General features: G+C 43.9%; 1 protein-coding gene across 1 annotated transcript; it reads left to right on the top strand.

Moving 5' to 3' along the window:
• The first annotated feature begins 793 nt into the window (after nt 1-793).
• On the top strand, nt 794-16,381 carry PDIA6 (protein disulfide isomerase family A member 6). Its single transcript, XM_049819597.1, has 13 exons — nt 794-873; nt 3,763-3,904; nt 5,098-5,155; nt 5,917-6,043; nt 6,553-6,659; nt 8,106-8,239; nt 8,658-8,772; nt 9,713-9,853; nt 11,037-11,121; nt 11,216-11,288; nt 12,351-12,509; nt 15,065-15,161; nt 15,903-16,381. Exons 1-13 carry the CDS (start codon nt 840-842, stop codon nt 15,969-15,971), a joined length of 1,341 nt encoding a protein of 446 aa, XP_049675554.1. The 5' UTR covers nt 794-839; the 3' UTR covers nt 15,972-16,381.
• The last annotated feature ends 600 nt before the right edge of the window (nt 16,382-16,981 follow it).

The raw sequence follows: 16,981 nt of genomic DNA, 5'->3' as shown, positions 1-16,981 counted from the left end.
CAAACTTTCCAAGTCTCTGTTGGATGCAAGCAGGTTATCTAGGTTTCAACAGCACTCATACTACCATGCACGAGCTGCCCTCTCCCCCTACTTTTATTTCCTTGGCCTACAGCAGATGCAGCTAGGCTAATTTCTACTTTTACATGGAAGCTTGTGACTTGCAAACAAATTTTTTTTTTCAAATCTAGATGCCTGTCTTGGTTTTCACAGTGACACCATTCAGACTGTCAAGTCCTTGAGACTTACGTTTGCACTGAAAGGCAGTACAAAAGAAGCTCGGGCACCAAACAGGACAAAACACTGGCCTGCCTTCCTTCTTCTTGAAGGCCTGCGCGGGTTTCAGCCCAGACCCAGACACCCACCAGGGCTGCGAGGCGGGTAGCAGCTGAGGGCGCTCTGGCTGCGGCAGGACCCTGGGAAGCTGCTAGAAGCAGGCTGAGAGCGCTTTGCCCGGGGCAGCCTACTGGCAGCGCTCACCAGGCACGCCTCTGCCACCCTCCTGCCCTCGGCAGCTCCCGGCCAACCCCACGACACTGCTGACACTGCTCCCACCCCATCCCCATCCCCATCCCCATCCCCATCCCCATCCCCATCCCCGGCCCCGGCCCACCAGACCAAACCAGACCAGGCCAGGCCCCACCCTCCTCCGCCCCTCAGAGCCTCCTCCGGCCACCCGCGCCCAGCAGCGACTGACGCGGCCTCCCCCCATTGGCTATGCCAGTGCGCGAGCGCCGGCGCCGCCAATGGGCGGCGGCCACGGTGCGGAACGCGCGGCGCGTGGGCCGGGGGGCGGGGCGGACAGGCTCTAGTAGCGGCGGCCGAGGGAGAGGGGGGCAGCCATGGGGGCGTGCGCTGTGGGTCGTCTCTGGTGGGGTAGGAGCCGAGGGGACCGGGGGGGGTGGGGTGGCTGGCTGGCCGGCCGGCTGGGCGGCGTGAGGGGGTGGCTGGCCGGTCCCGGCTTCCCTCGCCCCGGCTGTCCGGTGTGGGCCCGTCGCGGCGGGAGGGAGCTAGGCGCCGAGCTGAGGGAGCGGGCGGCCGGCCGGCCGCTGGGGAGGGGCTGGGAGCCGCCGTGCGCCCGTCTCCCGCTCGGGGATGGGTCGAGGGCTCTAGGCCGTGCGGGCCGCGCTCCGGGGTGGCCGGCGGCCGGGCGGGTGGCTCGTGGAGCGGGGGGCAGCGCCTGCAGCCGCCTTTCGGCCGTTGCCGGTCCGAGCCGCTGTGCCCCCCGGGGCAGGGGGGGGATTCGCCGCCCCAGGTTACTCGGTGGGTAACCGGAGTGCGGGTAGACGGCCTAAAGATCCCAACAACAACAAAAAAGAAAATGGTGCTTATCTCTCACCCTAATTAAAAAAAAAAAAAAAGTAAAATCCGAACCGCTTTGGTTTCCAGTAAATGGTGATGTTTTACTTGCCCGGCTGCCCTGAACTGGGATCTAGTGCTGTAAGGGCAGTCGGAAAGTAATGACTGAAGACAAAGGGAGGAGTCCGTGGAGAATTGCACTTCCTCTTCCCCTCCCCCTGCTGCTGGGTCTTCTGTGCCGAATAAATCGGTAAACCTGTTAAGTAGTCCCCCGCGGACCCCTTTATAGAAATGTCGAGGGTGCAGCTAACACTGCACGGGGCCGAACGGGGAAGGCTCTCGCTCACCGAGCGCAGATGTGCAGAGACAGGTGAACTTCAGCACACCGAGCTCTGCTGCGCAAGGGGTGCGTATTTAAGGAGGCAGTTCACAGAATCATCATCCAGTGGCAAAAGCTTTTTTTAACAAATCCTTAGAGTTACAATTTGGCTTTTCAATGAGGACTAGCAATACCAGCATGTAGCTGCCTTAGTTGGTTTAACTGTGCTCCTATCCATCTAATTTGCTTACCTTAGAAAACAACTTTCAAAATCAGAGTATCTGAGGTTGGTTTTTTTTGCTTTAATGTCAAGAACAGATTTGTATTTTCCTGGCTTAGATGCTTGTAGGAAAATGAGCGTTTTATTTGCTAAAGATTAATTAAATCTTGAAAATTTCACTATAGAAAGGAATGTTATGCTACCAGTTCATGAGTCGTAGCTTAAACAAAAATGCAGTGATACCTGACTAGGTGAATTTCACCATGTGCTTTCTTTCATGAGTTCTCTTTAGCAGGTGTTTTTGCATAAGCTAGAACTTCTCTATTTGAAGTGACAGAAATGGCTGAGTGAACTCTGTTCAGCTTCTGAATGTATTCTGCCAGAGATCTCTTTAGGTGATGCCACAATATGCTGATTTCGATTTAATGCTCTTTTTCCATCTATAAAAGGGTTTCTCTCTTGAGAATGACTGTAATGTTCAAGTAGGTTTTTTCCATCTGTGTTTTCTTACTCTACCCCAGCAGCAGATGCTACTGTAGGTCACTGTAACATGCTGTGACAGCCACAGATAGCCTTGGAAGTCTGTTGATCAGTGTTGTTTGTGTGGGGCATACTGAAGGGAGAGAGCCAATCTAATGTGTGAATCTGGTGGTGGAAACCAACTGAGATCAGGCCAAAAGAAAAGGCTTGGGTCCTAGGGCTAGCCATTAGGAGGGGGAATGGTGCAGTGGATAGGGCACTGGGTTGCAGTGTGGCAATTCAGTCCTGATCTCTGGCAGAGTAACCTGGAAGATGTTATTTGTCAGCTTCTCTCACCTACAGAGTAGGTGTAATGAAACTGGCTTTTTTTGAGCAGGACTGATAAAGTGTAGGTGATGCTGTGCCGTCTGTGTACCATGTGCTGTAGGGTTTCTGCATCACTGAACTGCATCTTCCTCTCATATTCAGTCTTGAGAGAAAATGTGCAGCTGACCATGCAAGTTATTAACTGCTTGCAGCAAAGCTAATTGTTTTTTGCCTAGTTCTAACTGCAGTGTCTGAGCTCTTACTTCCTCCAGTCTTTGGTGGATTAGGAAAAGTCTTTTGCTATGTGAATTTTGTTAGAGATACTCGTCATCTTTCATCAAGTCATCTCTCAACCTCTCTGACTAGGTAGAAGGAAGGATTACGAGGTTTTATGTGGAAAGTTGCAAGCAATAATAAGATCCCAAAGTGACCAGAAGTATGAAGTCTTCTTAAGAGAAAGCAATTTCCTTGTACCTTTTAATGATAACTTTTTTAGCATTCTAAGAGTGCTAGAGTTGTGAACCAGAGAGATTTAGCTGCTGTTCTCCAGTCTGTTGCTAGAGAGATGAATTACTGGTAGACCAAGATCCTTATGACCAAGAATGAAGGAGCTCCTTACACTACCAGTGCATCAAGTGCTGGCCCTAAAATCACTGTAACTGTACTAAGACTAGTTGGGACAGTCCTGCATTATGTGATCCTATAAAAGATATGTTTGAGTGCCTGCTGTGCAAGAAGTGTGGACAGTTGGTTTAGGAGTTTCTGTGAGAAAGAACTGAAAGAAAACATAGCTTATCGTGGGGATACCTGTGGAAGTTCTGCTGGGTTTGTACCAGTAGTATTTAGGGTAGCAGCTTTGACAAAAGACTGTCTGGAGGGCCATAGCAGGGGTGGCATAATTCCAGCTAGCTTAAGGCACAGAGAATATATTACATGATCCTGTGGAATCAGGATTTAAGTGAGGAGGGAAAGCGTATATCTTGCCTTAAGTTCCTTTTTTTTCCAGCCAAACTGGAATCCCTTTCCCTGATTTCCTCCCCCTGCTGCTGATTTGCAGGCAGTGGGGAGGTGATTTAGCCATGGCAACAGGAGAATCATAAATGTTCTGCAGGAACGCTGACTGCTTTGCTTTTTGTTCTAGGCACAGTGAGCTGTACGTTATTCCTGGCAGTTAACTGTTTATATTCAGCCAGCGATGATGTGATAGAGCTAACACCAACTAACTTCAACAAGGAGGTCATTCAGAGTGAGAGCCTGTGGCTCGTGGAGTTCTACGCCCCATGGTAAGAATTACAGCTGTGTACTTATTTGCTCTTAGCATGGAGGAGCAGCATAGGAATCTGCTGCTGATCAGTCCAGGGTTTCATTCAGTTGTTGGCAGTACAGTTATAAGTTTGATGGCCTTGTGACTAGCCAGATAGCTGTAGTTGGGATTCCTATTTTAAATATCGTCAAGAGTGGAAAAAGGCAGGAATTGGTTTCAAGCTGGCAAGTAGGGTATGCCATTTTACTACTTCAGTTTCTCTACTGAAATTAGTATTAAAAATGACCAATCAAAGTGGTTAGTGGATCAATAAGTAAGTGAGAAGGCTCCTCAATTCTCTCTTTCTGAACCTGATTCTCATGTGAAAGCACAGATCTGAATTCGCACTTAGAATTTCCCATTTCCATTGAAAAATACTGGCTTTGTGCATCTTAATTTAGCACCTCTATCTCCCATCCTGCTCATGTCCAGTGTGTGGAATCTCTTCCACGTAAATTCTGGTGATGTATATTCCATCTTTGCACAAATCCTCTGTGCTTTTGCCATCCAAAGCTCCACGTTCTGTAGAAAGGGGCCTTTCATTGATTGCAACAGCCTGACTCTGGACTGAGAGGTTATGGGGAAAGCTTGCTGTGCTGCTTCTAGCGTTGTTGCAGTTTTACAGGCAACAGAAAGCTGTTGAACAATGGTAATAGTGTAGAACTGGTATAAGTAAATGAGCAGCTCCTCTTTCTCTACAGACTTGTGATGCTGTGATTATATGCTAGTTGCTGGTCAGCTGTCGGTCTTTTCCCCCAGACACCTCCAGGAAACGTGCCACAAATTCTTGCTAGTTGAGAAGTTACCTCTAGAATAATTTTTTTCAGGCCTTATCACAGGTCCATTTTAGCTTGCAACAAGCAGTCTAGCGTGCATATCTGGATTTTGGTGTGCACATTTACCTCTGTTAGGAAAGCCAGTTAGCTTTTGTGTGTGTGTGTGTATGCACTTATATAATACATGTGGAGGTTTCTCTTCAGAAGTCTGAGTGATGATGTGATGTTGTGGCATAGCCTCTTCCCCTCCTCATGAGTAGATCTTAAGTCTCCCACAATTTGCTGTGAGTGACTGTTCTGTAATTGCAAACCCAACAAGACCGCTCTACTTTGGAAATAGTTGTCAGATCTGAATGACAATTACTGTTGGTTTTGTTTTGTTTTGTTTTTTTTAAAGGTGTGGCCATTGTCAAAGACTAACCCCTGAGTGGAAGAAAGCAGCAACAGCATTAAAAGTAAGTTTAACCTTTGAAATGTGCCTGTGGCAGTGGATTGAGGAGAATTGGGCTGTTTGTCATCTGGCTTGGGAACATGGAGGTGGGATTTGGTCCCCAAAACCATATCACTTTAATTGTACTTGTCCAGTCAGAGAAGTGACCAGTCAGAGGCACTTAAAGTCAGGATTTTTGTGGGTTTTTTCTTTTTTAAAAGAAGCCATTGAATTGTACAGGAAGTAAGTCAGTTCTGTCCCTGTGAATTCCTGTTACTGTTTTTCAGGGCTGCTTTTAACAGCACCAGAGGACATTAGAACCCAACCATCCCCCAAAATAGCATGTTTCTCTTTTCTTCCTAGCTGTTCTGTCACCTGCCTCTGAACAGCATGAACCAAATAGCTGAAAACAGCTTTAAGCTGTTGGTGATGAGTATTTCTTTAACTACAGAAAACTTGGTCATGTGGTGATTTATTAAACTCTTGCCTATGTGAAATATATTTCCCTTAAAAATAATAAAACCAGAAAAACAACCCCAAACCAACAAAACAAAACCCAACTAAAAAAAAAAACCCAAAGAATTTAAAAGTTTTGTTTGTCAGGATGAAGAAAGAAAGGGACATATATGGTGTTCTGTAGTTTAATGCTTTTGGGGGGATAACGCCTCTTATGGTGACTGTTTTCTTACCCTCCTAATAACTCTTTTTCTCTCCAGCACACACAGAGTATACAATGTGTTAAATCACTGTAGAAGTCGTCTTAGTTTTTGGTTTTTATTTCCACAGGGTGTAGTGAAAGTAGGTGCAGTAGATGCAGATAAACATCAGTCCTTGGGTGGACAGTATGGAGTCAGAGGGTTTCCAACTATCAAGATATTTGGAGCCAACAAAAACAAAGCAGAGGATTATCAGGGTAAATGTGGTACTCTTTCACGTGTTGCATGCCTAAAAACTTCCCTGAATACAGTAATTATGGTAGCTGTTAATTCTGTCTTGTGTGGTGTTTCCTTCCTGTCTAGTGCTTATAGTAACTGAGACACAGAGGGGTGGGACTTGTCTGACCAAATTGTGCATGTCATAGCATGTGCTAACAGTCCCACCTGCAATTTGTAGTTGGTGGAGGTTGATAGGCAGATCCAAAGAATTATTCCTTTCTTCCTGTTTACTGGGAGTTTGCCAGTCACCCTCCCCCCCTCCCCCTGCATCAGATAAAGGGAGTAGTTGAAAAGTGGAGTGAAGTCAATCCTGCTGCTTCTGTTTAAGTCAGTGATGTCCCACCACTACTACCATATCACTCATAGCCCAGTCCTGCTTTTCCTGAAAAATCCTCAGGATGAAGGAATATTAAGTTTGTAATTAAGTCAGAGGCCTACCTTAAACTGGCCTTTTGATGCTTTAATCACTCATTTTGCTGTGTTGCAGGTGGCAGGACAAGTGATGCTATTGTCGATGCTGCTCTAAGTGCTCTTCGGTCCCTGGTGAAAGACCGTCTTAGTGGCAGAAGTGGAGGATATAGTTCTGGGAAACAGGTATTTGAGGGAATGTGTGTGTTTGTTTTCAACTGAAAACTGTCCTGTACAGGAGATTGGAGCTTGTGCTCCTGACTCAGTTCACAGAATAGGTGAAGTTGGAAGGGACCTCTGGAGGTTGTCTAGTCCAGCCCAGCCCCCCTGCCCAGTGCCGGGTCAACTAGAGCAGATTGCTCAGGGCTGTGTCCCATCAAGTTGTGAGTATCTCCAAGGACTGAGACTCCACATGTATGGCACTCTTTGGGCAACTCGTTCCAGTGTTTGACCACCCTCACAGTAGAAAAGTTTTCTCTTATGTTTAAATTAAATTCCTGTATTTCACCTTAAGCCCTTTTTGTCCTGACACTGGGCATTGCAGAGAAGAGTCTGCCTTTGTTTTCTCTACTCCCTTCCATTTGGGTATTTATATACCTGGATAGGATCTATGCTGAGCCTTCTCTTCCAGCTGAGCAATCCCAGCTTTCTCAACCTCTTGTCATATGTGAGATGCTTAAAGCCCTGAATCAGCTTTTACCTTTGGACTTGCTCCAGTGTGTGCATGCCTCTTATACTGGGGAGCCCAGAACTAGACACAGCACTCCAGGTGTTTCACACAGTGCTGAGCAGAGAGAAAGTTCACCTCCCCAGACCTGCTGGCCTAGTGCAGCTCAGGAGACTGTGGGGTGCCTTTGCCACAGGGGGATGCATTGCTGGCTTATGCTCAGCTTGTCTACCAGGACTCCCCAGATCCCTCTCTGAAAAGCTGTTTTCCAGCTAGTCAGTCCCCAGTGTGTACTGGTGCATGGGGTTATTCTTCCCCAGGTGCATCTCCCTTTGAACTTTGAGGTCTCTGTGAGCCCCATTATCCAACTGGTTTAAGTACCGTTTGTCTAGTCCTAGTCTAAGCTAGATGGGTGAGTTTTTTCTAATTTAGTAGTGTTGTTCTGGTGTTGGCTTGCTGGATTTCTCCCTGAAGGTAAATTGAAAAGCTTCTGGCTCCTACTACTGTTTCTAAATCATGGAGCAAGTATACTCCAACATCCTCAGGCTGGCTAGATAAGACCTAGGTGGACTGGTAGTGTGTATTGCACTCGCACGTTTGTTTTGCCTGGAAACCAGGGCACAGCGGGGTGGTGGGGTGTTAGAGAGCACTTTGTTCTTTGACAGGTCAGAGCATCAGGAACTGGGGAAGTGTTCCCACATCTTGTTAGTCAGTTTGACTTGATTTGTCTTTTTTTGCGGGGGGGGGGGGGGGGGGAAGTTCACTTGCTGTTTCTTGAAAGTGCTCTAGGAGTAGGCTGTGTGTATTGTCAGTTCTAAAATGGGAAAGGTATATGACCTAACACTGCCTCTTTTGTATCTCATTCAAATAAAGACCATTTTGTACGACATGACATGCAGGAGAGGGCTTGTGTGGGAAACCAATTTTGCTTACATCTTAAGTGAGGGTCTGTTTGTTTCTTACAGAGCCGAGAGAGCGGAGGTGGAGATAAGAAGGATGTGATTGAGCTGACCGATGACAGCTTTGATAAGAACGTCATAAACAGTGACGATGTGTGGATGGTGGAGTTTTATGCCCCATGGTGTGGGCACTGCAAAAAGTAAATGAGGTTTTTCTTTGACAATTCATTTCCCATTACTGCTTAGTTTTGTGCGATACCTTTAATCCCCTAAAAGAGACCTTGCATCTCTGGTATATCAGAAGTGGGGTTTTCTGTAAGGTGTTTTAACAAAAATGTGTGGGCTTTTCCTGCTCAGGGCACCCTGGTGGTGCTCTGGCTGCATTCCTCCTTAGCAGTAAAATTCCCAGTTACCAGCAGAAATAAGATCCAGAACTTTTATTAACCTTTTCATTTCTTCAGTTGCAGGACTTCAGTCTCATTTGGAATAACCCTCCTAGCTGTCATTCTCTGCAGAGACTTTTTTTCCCTGAGTGCAGTATGCTACAGAATGGTGGAACGTGGTATACTTTTGCTAGCTCTAAGAGAGCTTAGAGCAGTTGTACTCTTTGTTTTTCAGCCTGGAACCAGAATGGGCAGCTGCTGCCACTGAGGTGAAAGAACAAACAAAGGGAAAAGTAAAGCTGGCTGCAGTAGATGCAACAGTCAATCAGATGCTGGCAGGCCGATACGGGGTAAATGTCTCTGCAGTGGTTACAGTTTCCTTTCCATCTCTAGCATGTCAGATTTCCCTTTAATGCTTACTGAACTGTTCCTTAATCTGGTACCTCTTAAGTGTTTTGTGCTAAAAATAATGTTAAGTGACAAATAGCATTTTTCCACAAATAATTCATTCCTGAATGTCAGTAACAATATAAGTAAATGGAGTGAGAAGAAAGGAATAAATCTGGATGATGCTGATGAAAAAGGCTGTTCATTTCTGTAAGATCTTGTATACCTTTATCATCTGAAGTGAGAGATCTCTCCTTTCAGACTGTGCTGGCTGAGCATCTTCAGAACCCCCACATGTACCTGTACATGTTGGAGCCAGTTATCAGGGATCACTCCAACAATATTAGCTGCCCAGATCAGCTATGATGTGTGCCCAAAGTGAACTGATACTCTTGAATTTTTAATACAGTACAGGGAACTTAGTGTGCTGCTTAGTTTACCTTTAAGTGTACGTGGCTGGCAGTCGGCATGTACACTGAACAAGTTTTACTGGAAATGTAGCAGAGGGAGCTTAAGATCCACTTGTTGCCATGTAGCCACAGTGCTGTTTCCCTACAGATGAAATGGGAAACTAATGTCTAATAAATACAAAGAGTTAAGATAGTCCTCATGACACTTAAACCTGCAGTGCTTGGTGTGTCTAAATTGAGGTGACACCATTGCTGATTCATCAGGCCTAAAACTTAACTCACACTGAAACACTGTTTTAACTTTGTTTTGAATTGTTGCACAAGTAGGAAGCTACAAAATTGTTCAGGTTCAGTTATAACCTGCTGTGAGACTGGATTCATGTAGATGTTCTCTCTTCCCTTTCTCTTAATCTAGAACACATCAGAGTAGCAGATAACTTCCACCATAAATATTCAGATTTATTTGAGCTGATGACTTAAACTTGTCTTTCAGATTCGTGGATTTCCCACCATTAAAATCTTCCAGAAAGGAGAAGACCCTGTTGATTATGATGGTGGGAGAACTAGATCTGATATCATTGCTCGTGCTCTGGATCTGTTTTCTGATAATGCACCACCACCTGAGCTCCTGGAGGTACCTCTACATAATTTTTTCAAAGTGCTTTTCCGTCACATCCTTTGCAGCAGTTCTTACAGGACTGTTTCAACTGTAAAAACAGCCTAAATATGCTGCTTGCACACTGTTTTGCAGCAGGTCAAGGATGGCAAGACTGATCATTCAGTTTTCTGTTATTTTTTTACTGTGAATTTGTTGTTGACTGAAAGATTATCAGAATTGATACATTGAAGGCACTGACAGAGTGGTGCCAGAGTGTCTCAATCCTCTCTTGAAGAGTCAAAATGTTGGGTTCTGTGCCATGCCTTTTTTTTTACAAGAGGGCAGGGTTTTGTCATTTGTAAGCCATCCATTAGGAGATGCATGATGACTAATCTTGCTTGTTGGCCAGAAAATTCCACCCTCTGTGTGGTGACTTCTAGTTTCAGCTTGATGTTGGTAGATTTGAAATGGTGATCGGTTGTCTCCAAAGTGGGGTGCATGCAAGACAACCCCTTGGGGTGCAAGAAAAAAATTTGTACCATTAATAAACTTAAAGATATTTTAAAATGTTTATTTCATCCTTGTTATCCTTTTAAAATGTCCGTTTTCTGTATGCTTTATAATGTATATGTTAGTACAGTAGTACAGGTATATAATTAAAATACATATATCAGGGTTGCTTGCTTAGAAAATTTTTTACTGATAGGGGTGCACAATCAAAATTTGGAGACCACTGATGCAGATAAATGGGTTGATTCCTTTTTAAGGTGGATCACACAAAAATGGTATTGCTCTGTTAATGTTGATGAAATGTCCTCATCTTCAGCAAATGCTGCACCCTGCTGGCTCTCCTTATGCTAGCAGCACCATGACTGAAACCTATAGGCATATACATAGGTGTATGGGTGTGCTGTTTCCAGCCCTGGTCCAAGGACAGGGATTTGGAGCAAGAAGTGATATCTTACTGTGCTCTCTATAAACCTTATTTGGTACTGCTTATTTCCTGTTGCTGCAAGTCTCAACAGAAGATTTTGTGAACTTTGTAATCAGTCTTGTGTTGGGGGACCAGTGAAGTAGGAGAGGCTTGTAAGCTTTTGTGTCAAGTTGCTTCAGTGCTTATTACCTTGTAGGATAGAGTTTATAGGCTGTTGGAGGGAAATGCGGTCACAGCTGGGTAACCAAGTCTTACTCTTACTGACTTTCTGTGGCTTTCTTCTAGATAATTAACGAAGATGTTCTGAAGAGTACCTGTGATGCTCATCAGCTCTGCATCATTTCTGTCCTGCCTCATATTCTTGACACAGGTAGACATACAAGCAAGCAGACTTCTGTATGAATTTGTCACTTGAAGCATTTAGTTGTGGTTTTTTAACTTGTCCAATTCTGTCTAACAAACAGGAGCTTCAGGGAGGAATTCTTACCTTGATGTCATGTTAAAAATGGCTGAAAAATACAAAAAGAAAATGTGGGGGTAAGTGTCGTTGTAGACTGGTCCTCTTGCAAAAGATGTGAGGTTTTAGAGATAACAGGATGGAATTTGTATGAGTGATTCATCTGCAGGTAAGAGTTGTTCCTTGTTCAGGATGGTGTATGTTGGTATTCTACTAACTGTACTGCAGGAGGGGATGCTGTGGCTTTAGAATAAACTGCTGATTGTTTTTTTTCTTTTCATCCACCTCAAATCCTGCATTTACAAGTGATATCTAAGCATTAATGAGATCAGGTTAAGCATCTTTTACTCTTGTTCTGAATGCTAAAATATTTTAGGGCAGTATTTATCCAGTTTCTTTTAGAGTCTTTTGCTGGTGGGTAAGTCTGCTGGTATGACTGCTGAATTCTTAACAAAAAAAAAGTAAACTGCAGTTTAACAAGTTTCGTGCTCTCAGAGAAGCAGGCCAGCAGGTTTTGCCTTTTCTCCTCTCAAATAGAGGTTAGGATCTGTGGGACTTCTCTGGGAAGTGAGAGTTATTCTGACACACTGACTGCTGTGAAAAGGGTGTGAAATGGCATGAAAGCCTGGGGGAAAATGCTGAGATTGACTCATTCCAGAGGTCCTTCAGGGGACTTACTAAGCATTGGAGGAACTGAGACCTGACCAGTGAGGCACTAATACTGAGTGAAATAGTGGTCTTTCAGTCTTTGGCCAGAAATCCTCTACAGTGTGCCTTGGGCAGTACTTTGTCATGTTTAGATCTGTGACTTGAGTCATTTTAAACCTTGCTTAGTATAGGCTGAAGTGTAATTCGTTCAGATTGGTAACATAGTTCTTGCCCTGGACTCTTTCACAGCTGTTGTTCTGATCCAGCTGTGAGCATGGAGTTGGCCTACAGGTGTTGTTGAGGAGAGGCTTTCTTCTGTTACATGGTTCAAGATTGGGACCCTCTAGTCCCTGCTGACTTTAGTAACAGTTGACACTGTCAAGGGCAGTTCAGAGCCCATCCTGAACTCTGCAGAGTTCCAGGATATGTGCAACTTCAAAATGATTGTAGTGCCTATCCTAATTATTCATTTTCTATTTTATCTTTTCCTCAAGGTGGCTGTGGACAGAAGCAGGTGCTCAGTCAGATCTTGAGAGCTCTCTGGGGATTGGAGGCTTTGGTTATCCAGCAATGGCAGCTGTTAATGCTCGGAAGATGAAATTTGCCCTTCTGAAAGGGTCGTTCAGTGAGCAAGGGATTAATGAGTTTCTCAGGTATGAAATCTTTAAGTGACTTAAATATTTCTGTAACTGGGGCTGAGACTGTTCAGACCAAAATCGCTCTCCTGGATCTGACAAGACTTGCACAGTTGAGAGAATTAAGAGGATGAGCATTCACTGGAGTAAGGGAATGATTTCAGTGGAAATTGCAACTACTAAAGCAGTCGCTACCTTTTTGTGGTGGACAAAATTAAGTAGCTGGTCATTTAGACTTAAATGGTAGTTAGCACAACTTTTGAGAACAGAATTGAGCTTTGATCTTGAGAAATTCTGGTTCTCTGGTAGCTCAAGAAATTAATGTGACTTGGTAATCAATACTAATTAATTCAAGTGGTGCAGTCTGATTAGTAATTGGGAAGTTCCCAGTTTGGGAATCTAAATGGGTGCTGTTGAGGTTCTGTATGTTGCTGTTCATCTTTCTGGTTCATCTATTCCTGTCTTCCCCCTCCCACCCTCTCCTTCCCCATTCCCCTGGCACCCAATAAGCTAATCGGGAGAGCTGAAGCAATTGATCCAAAAAGTCTATAGCTCTCTGCTCAACTCAGGTTCCCTGAAACTGCCTCTTGTGTAGTTGGGCAAGAGCCAGTGCTGAGAAGAATTGAATGGGGAAGGGAAATGGACAGGAGCATAGAAGGTGGCAGCAGCACTGAAACAGAGCAGCTAAACTTAAACTGTTACTTAAACATGGTCAAAATGAAGTGGGAACTCTGCTTCTGGATAAAACACCAGCTGCCAGAAGGTATGTAAGAGCCTTTGAGAGTTTACATTAGCAGTGTTATTTCTATGTCCTTGCTTGGAGAATGGCAGAGGACAGTCAGAATTGCAAAAGCAAGTACAACAGTCTCTTTGCCACCTTGCCATAAGCAGCATGTTAATTCAACCCTGTTCCTGCTGGGTTAATGGAAGCAGTGCTGTATTCTCTTACCTGTGTAAGCGATCAGACTTTCTTCTTTATGCCAAAAAGGGAATGTTCTCAGAGTATCAGCTAAAATTTAGGATTCAGATGCAAGAGGAGCAATACCAGGCAGTCTGTACTAATGTGTGTGTGAGAAATGTCTGCCTTTTCGCAGACATGGCAAATTCCCTTAGTCTACAAAATCCATCTTAGTGAGGCCTTTCCTGTTAAGGGTGGATGGTGCTTCCAGGACACAACAGCCAACTTAACAGCTTGTATTACGTTAGATAATTGGTTTGGTATTGTCTTACTACACAGCAATACTTGCTAGAATAATCTCTTACCTGACACTTCAGTGCAGCTGTGCTGCCTAAAGAAAGCAGTACAATGACAGTCAATGTAGCTGGCTGTTAACTCAGCTTGCTGTGTGCAGCTTTTGTAATCTAATAGGCAGTCTCAACAGTGTTGACCAAAAGTAAGGAAATCGGCACTGAGACAAGCATAAAAATTCTAGACTCCATCTAAGGAGGAATGCTGATGCAGTCTTATTTGCTTCTGAAAGAATGCAAAGGGATTAGCTCTTCAGGTTTTTAATGTTAGGCTTTTTGAGCAAGCCTAACTAGCAAGTGCAGGATGGAGTGTCTCAAATACCTCATACCCATTGTAACCTGTGGAGGCTTAGTCTCCACTAAAAAAATCACTAGTAATTTCAAGTTAACAGTTGCAGGTGACTTTCAAAACTAGAATTACAGACTCCTTTTGGAGTTGTCTTAACTGGTAAACAACATACTGTTAAAGGGGCTGTATTTATCCATGATTGTTACACTGCTGTCCTGGTTTCAGCTGGGATAGAGTTAACTGTCTTCCTAGTAGCTGGTACAGTGCTGTTTTGAGTTCAGTATGCAAAGAATGTTGATAACACTGATGTTTTCAGTTGTTGCTAAGTAGTGTTTAGACTAAAGTCAAGGTTTTTTCAGCTTCTCATGCCTAGCCAGCGAAAAAGCTGGAGGGGCACAAGAAGCTGGCACAGGACACAGCCAGGGCACCTGACCCAAACTGGCCAACGGCGTATTCCATACCATGGGACGTCCCATCTCGTATAGGAACTGGGAAGTGGGGGGGTGGGGAATTGCTGCTGGGGGACTAGCTGGGTGTTGGTTGGTGGGTGGTGAGTAATTGCCCTGTGCATTTGTACATTCCAATCCTTTTATTACTGCTGTTGTCATTTTATTAGTGTTATCATTATTAGTTTCTTCTTTTCTGTTCTATTAAACCGTTCTTATCTCAACACACAAGTTTTACTACTTTTCCCAATTTTCTCCCCCATTCTGCTGATGGGGGGGGAGTGAGTGAGTGGCTGCATGGTGCTTAGTTGCTAGCTGGGGTTAATCCACAACAACTGCTGAAATACAAAATAGTGTAGCTCACATAGTTTCTCTCTTTGGATCCAGTTGTAAATCTGCAATGCTGCTTTAAGGGCTCTATCACTTTCTGCTTCTCAATTAGAAACGCTTTTGCTTCTGGACAGTTTAGATTTGCTTCAAGAGATGACATCTCAAAAGTTTACTTCCTTTTATGTGAAGCAGGTGCTGTTCCAGGTGGATGGGAGACTGGAGAAACTTCTTAAATTTAACTTTAACTTGTTTTTTCTCAGGGAACTATCTGTTGGTCGTGGTTCTACAGCACCAGTGGGTGGTGGAGCTTTCCCTAAAATTCATTCAGTTGAACCTTGGGATGGCAAAGATGGTGAGGTAAGAGGTGCTCCATCTCTAAAAGTGCTGATGATTTGCTAGGTTCAGAAGCGGCTGCATAGAGTAACTAAGAACTGGCAGTGTGAAAAATCTTGTTCTTTAAAGATTGTGGCAAGTTGTGTTGATGGTTTCCCGTTATCTAAATCCTGCCACCAGACCAAACACCAGATTCATCATCTGATGTTGTGGACAGGTACTCCTGCATAGCTGTTAGGATGTAATCTGAAAGTTGAATCCCTTGAGGCTGAAATGTGTTATTACCTATGCTGAGTAAAGGAGGTGGTAGTGTATGCATTCAAGACCTGAATGTTGTGGAGACTTTGGTTCTGCAATATGCTGGCATTACCATCAATGTCTTAATGTCAAAGTTTGTAAGATAAAGCCTGTGTAATAAATAACACAGTGATTAAGTATGTTCTTAAGGTTCAACATTGCTGTAAAACCAAAGTTACTACAATCCTTTGATATACTTCAAATGGAATTAAATTGTAGAATATGGTAGTAGTTTTGTTACATAGTTTATCTGTATTTGCCTTTATCTGGAGCATTTTTATTGGTAGAAAACAAACTTCTAGTCTAAATTCTGATTACTTGTCCTGTGCTTAATAAATTTGAGGTTTCATGAAAGAGATGACAGGAGAGAGCTTTACTCTCAGGATGAAGTAAGCATCTTTCAAAGTTAGTGATGTCCTGGTGTTAAGCATTTCTAAATGTGTGCTTGAAACCTTCCCTTTTTCACAGCTTCCAGTTGAAGATGATATTGATCTCAGTGATGTGGATCTGGATGACTGGGATAAAGATGAGCTGTGATATCTTCAGGAAACTTCTTTTCTTGGGAGAGTTTGTGCAGTAGTTTGCAACCTGGTTCACAATCGGATGGATATTCCAGTGGCCTTTTTATGGAGAAATAGCACCTGACACACTGTGCTATCTGATACACTGCAGCAGTGAACTGTACGCATCTCAAGAAAACATTGCAGAAATTCTATGAATTGTCATAACCAGTAAACTTGATTGATTGTATTCTGTGTAACAAATATTTTGAGGACAACATGGATATTTCTTTGGAACATCTTCGTTTTTATTTTGTTGATAGTGTGCTGTTTGAGTGTTACTGGAGGCTGTTAGTGTAACCAATTTTAAATGTGATATTTTTTTCATGGAGGTGGAACCTGGTCAGCTTCTGTTTCAATTAAAGAATAAAACAATTATTTTTGACACACAGTGTTAGTCTTGTATAGAGTAACAAAGGTGCACATGATAAAAGCTATCCAATTTTGGATGACTTCTGAAAAATGAACAGTAGAATAGAGGATGGTGCAGAGGGGAGTCCTAAACCACCCCCTTGCTGTGAATGATCTTGACAGTTTGGCCTAAAGCCTGATTAGACAGACAATCTTGGTTTAAATGCTCTTCAGTCTTCCTTTTCCTATTCCTTCTCAGGGCCTTTCTCCTTCTTTGTGCCAGAATTTGTAAGATCATTAATACAATGGAAGTGGGGTTGCTGCTGCAATTGGAGACACTGGGAGCTGTTGGTCTTTTCCCCAGGATTAGTGGTGAAGCTAATCCCTGGTTTAGGGCATGAGGACTTCCAGCTACTAACAGAAAAACACCATGGTGCTGTCTCCAGCAAATTGTGTAATATTTCTTCACTTCCCATCTGGCATTGCTTTGATTTGAAATTGCTAGTTCCTTGGAAGGGGAATCAGGACTGGGAATGGGGATGGTTACTGCTGCTTTTTTTTTAATAAAAATACTACTATGTTTTGTTGCTCTCCATGTCTTATGTACTGGTGTCTAGTGAAGTGATCCTCATCTGA

The sequence above is a fragment of the Accipiter gentilis genome, chromosome 16 (assembly GCF_929443795.1).
Source record: "Accipiter gentilis chromosome 16, bAccGen1.1, whole genome shotgun sequence".
Classification (NCBI taxonomy): domain Eukaryota; kingdom Metazoa; phylum Chordata; class Aves; order Accipitriformes; family Accipitridae; genus Astur; species Astur gentilis.
Note: the sequence above shows the minus strand (reverse complement) of the source record. Positions and strands in the feature narration are given on the sequence as shown.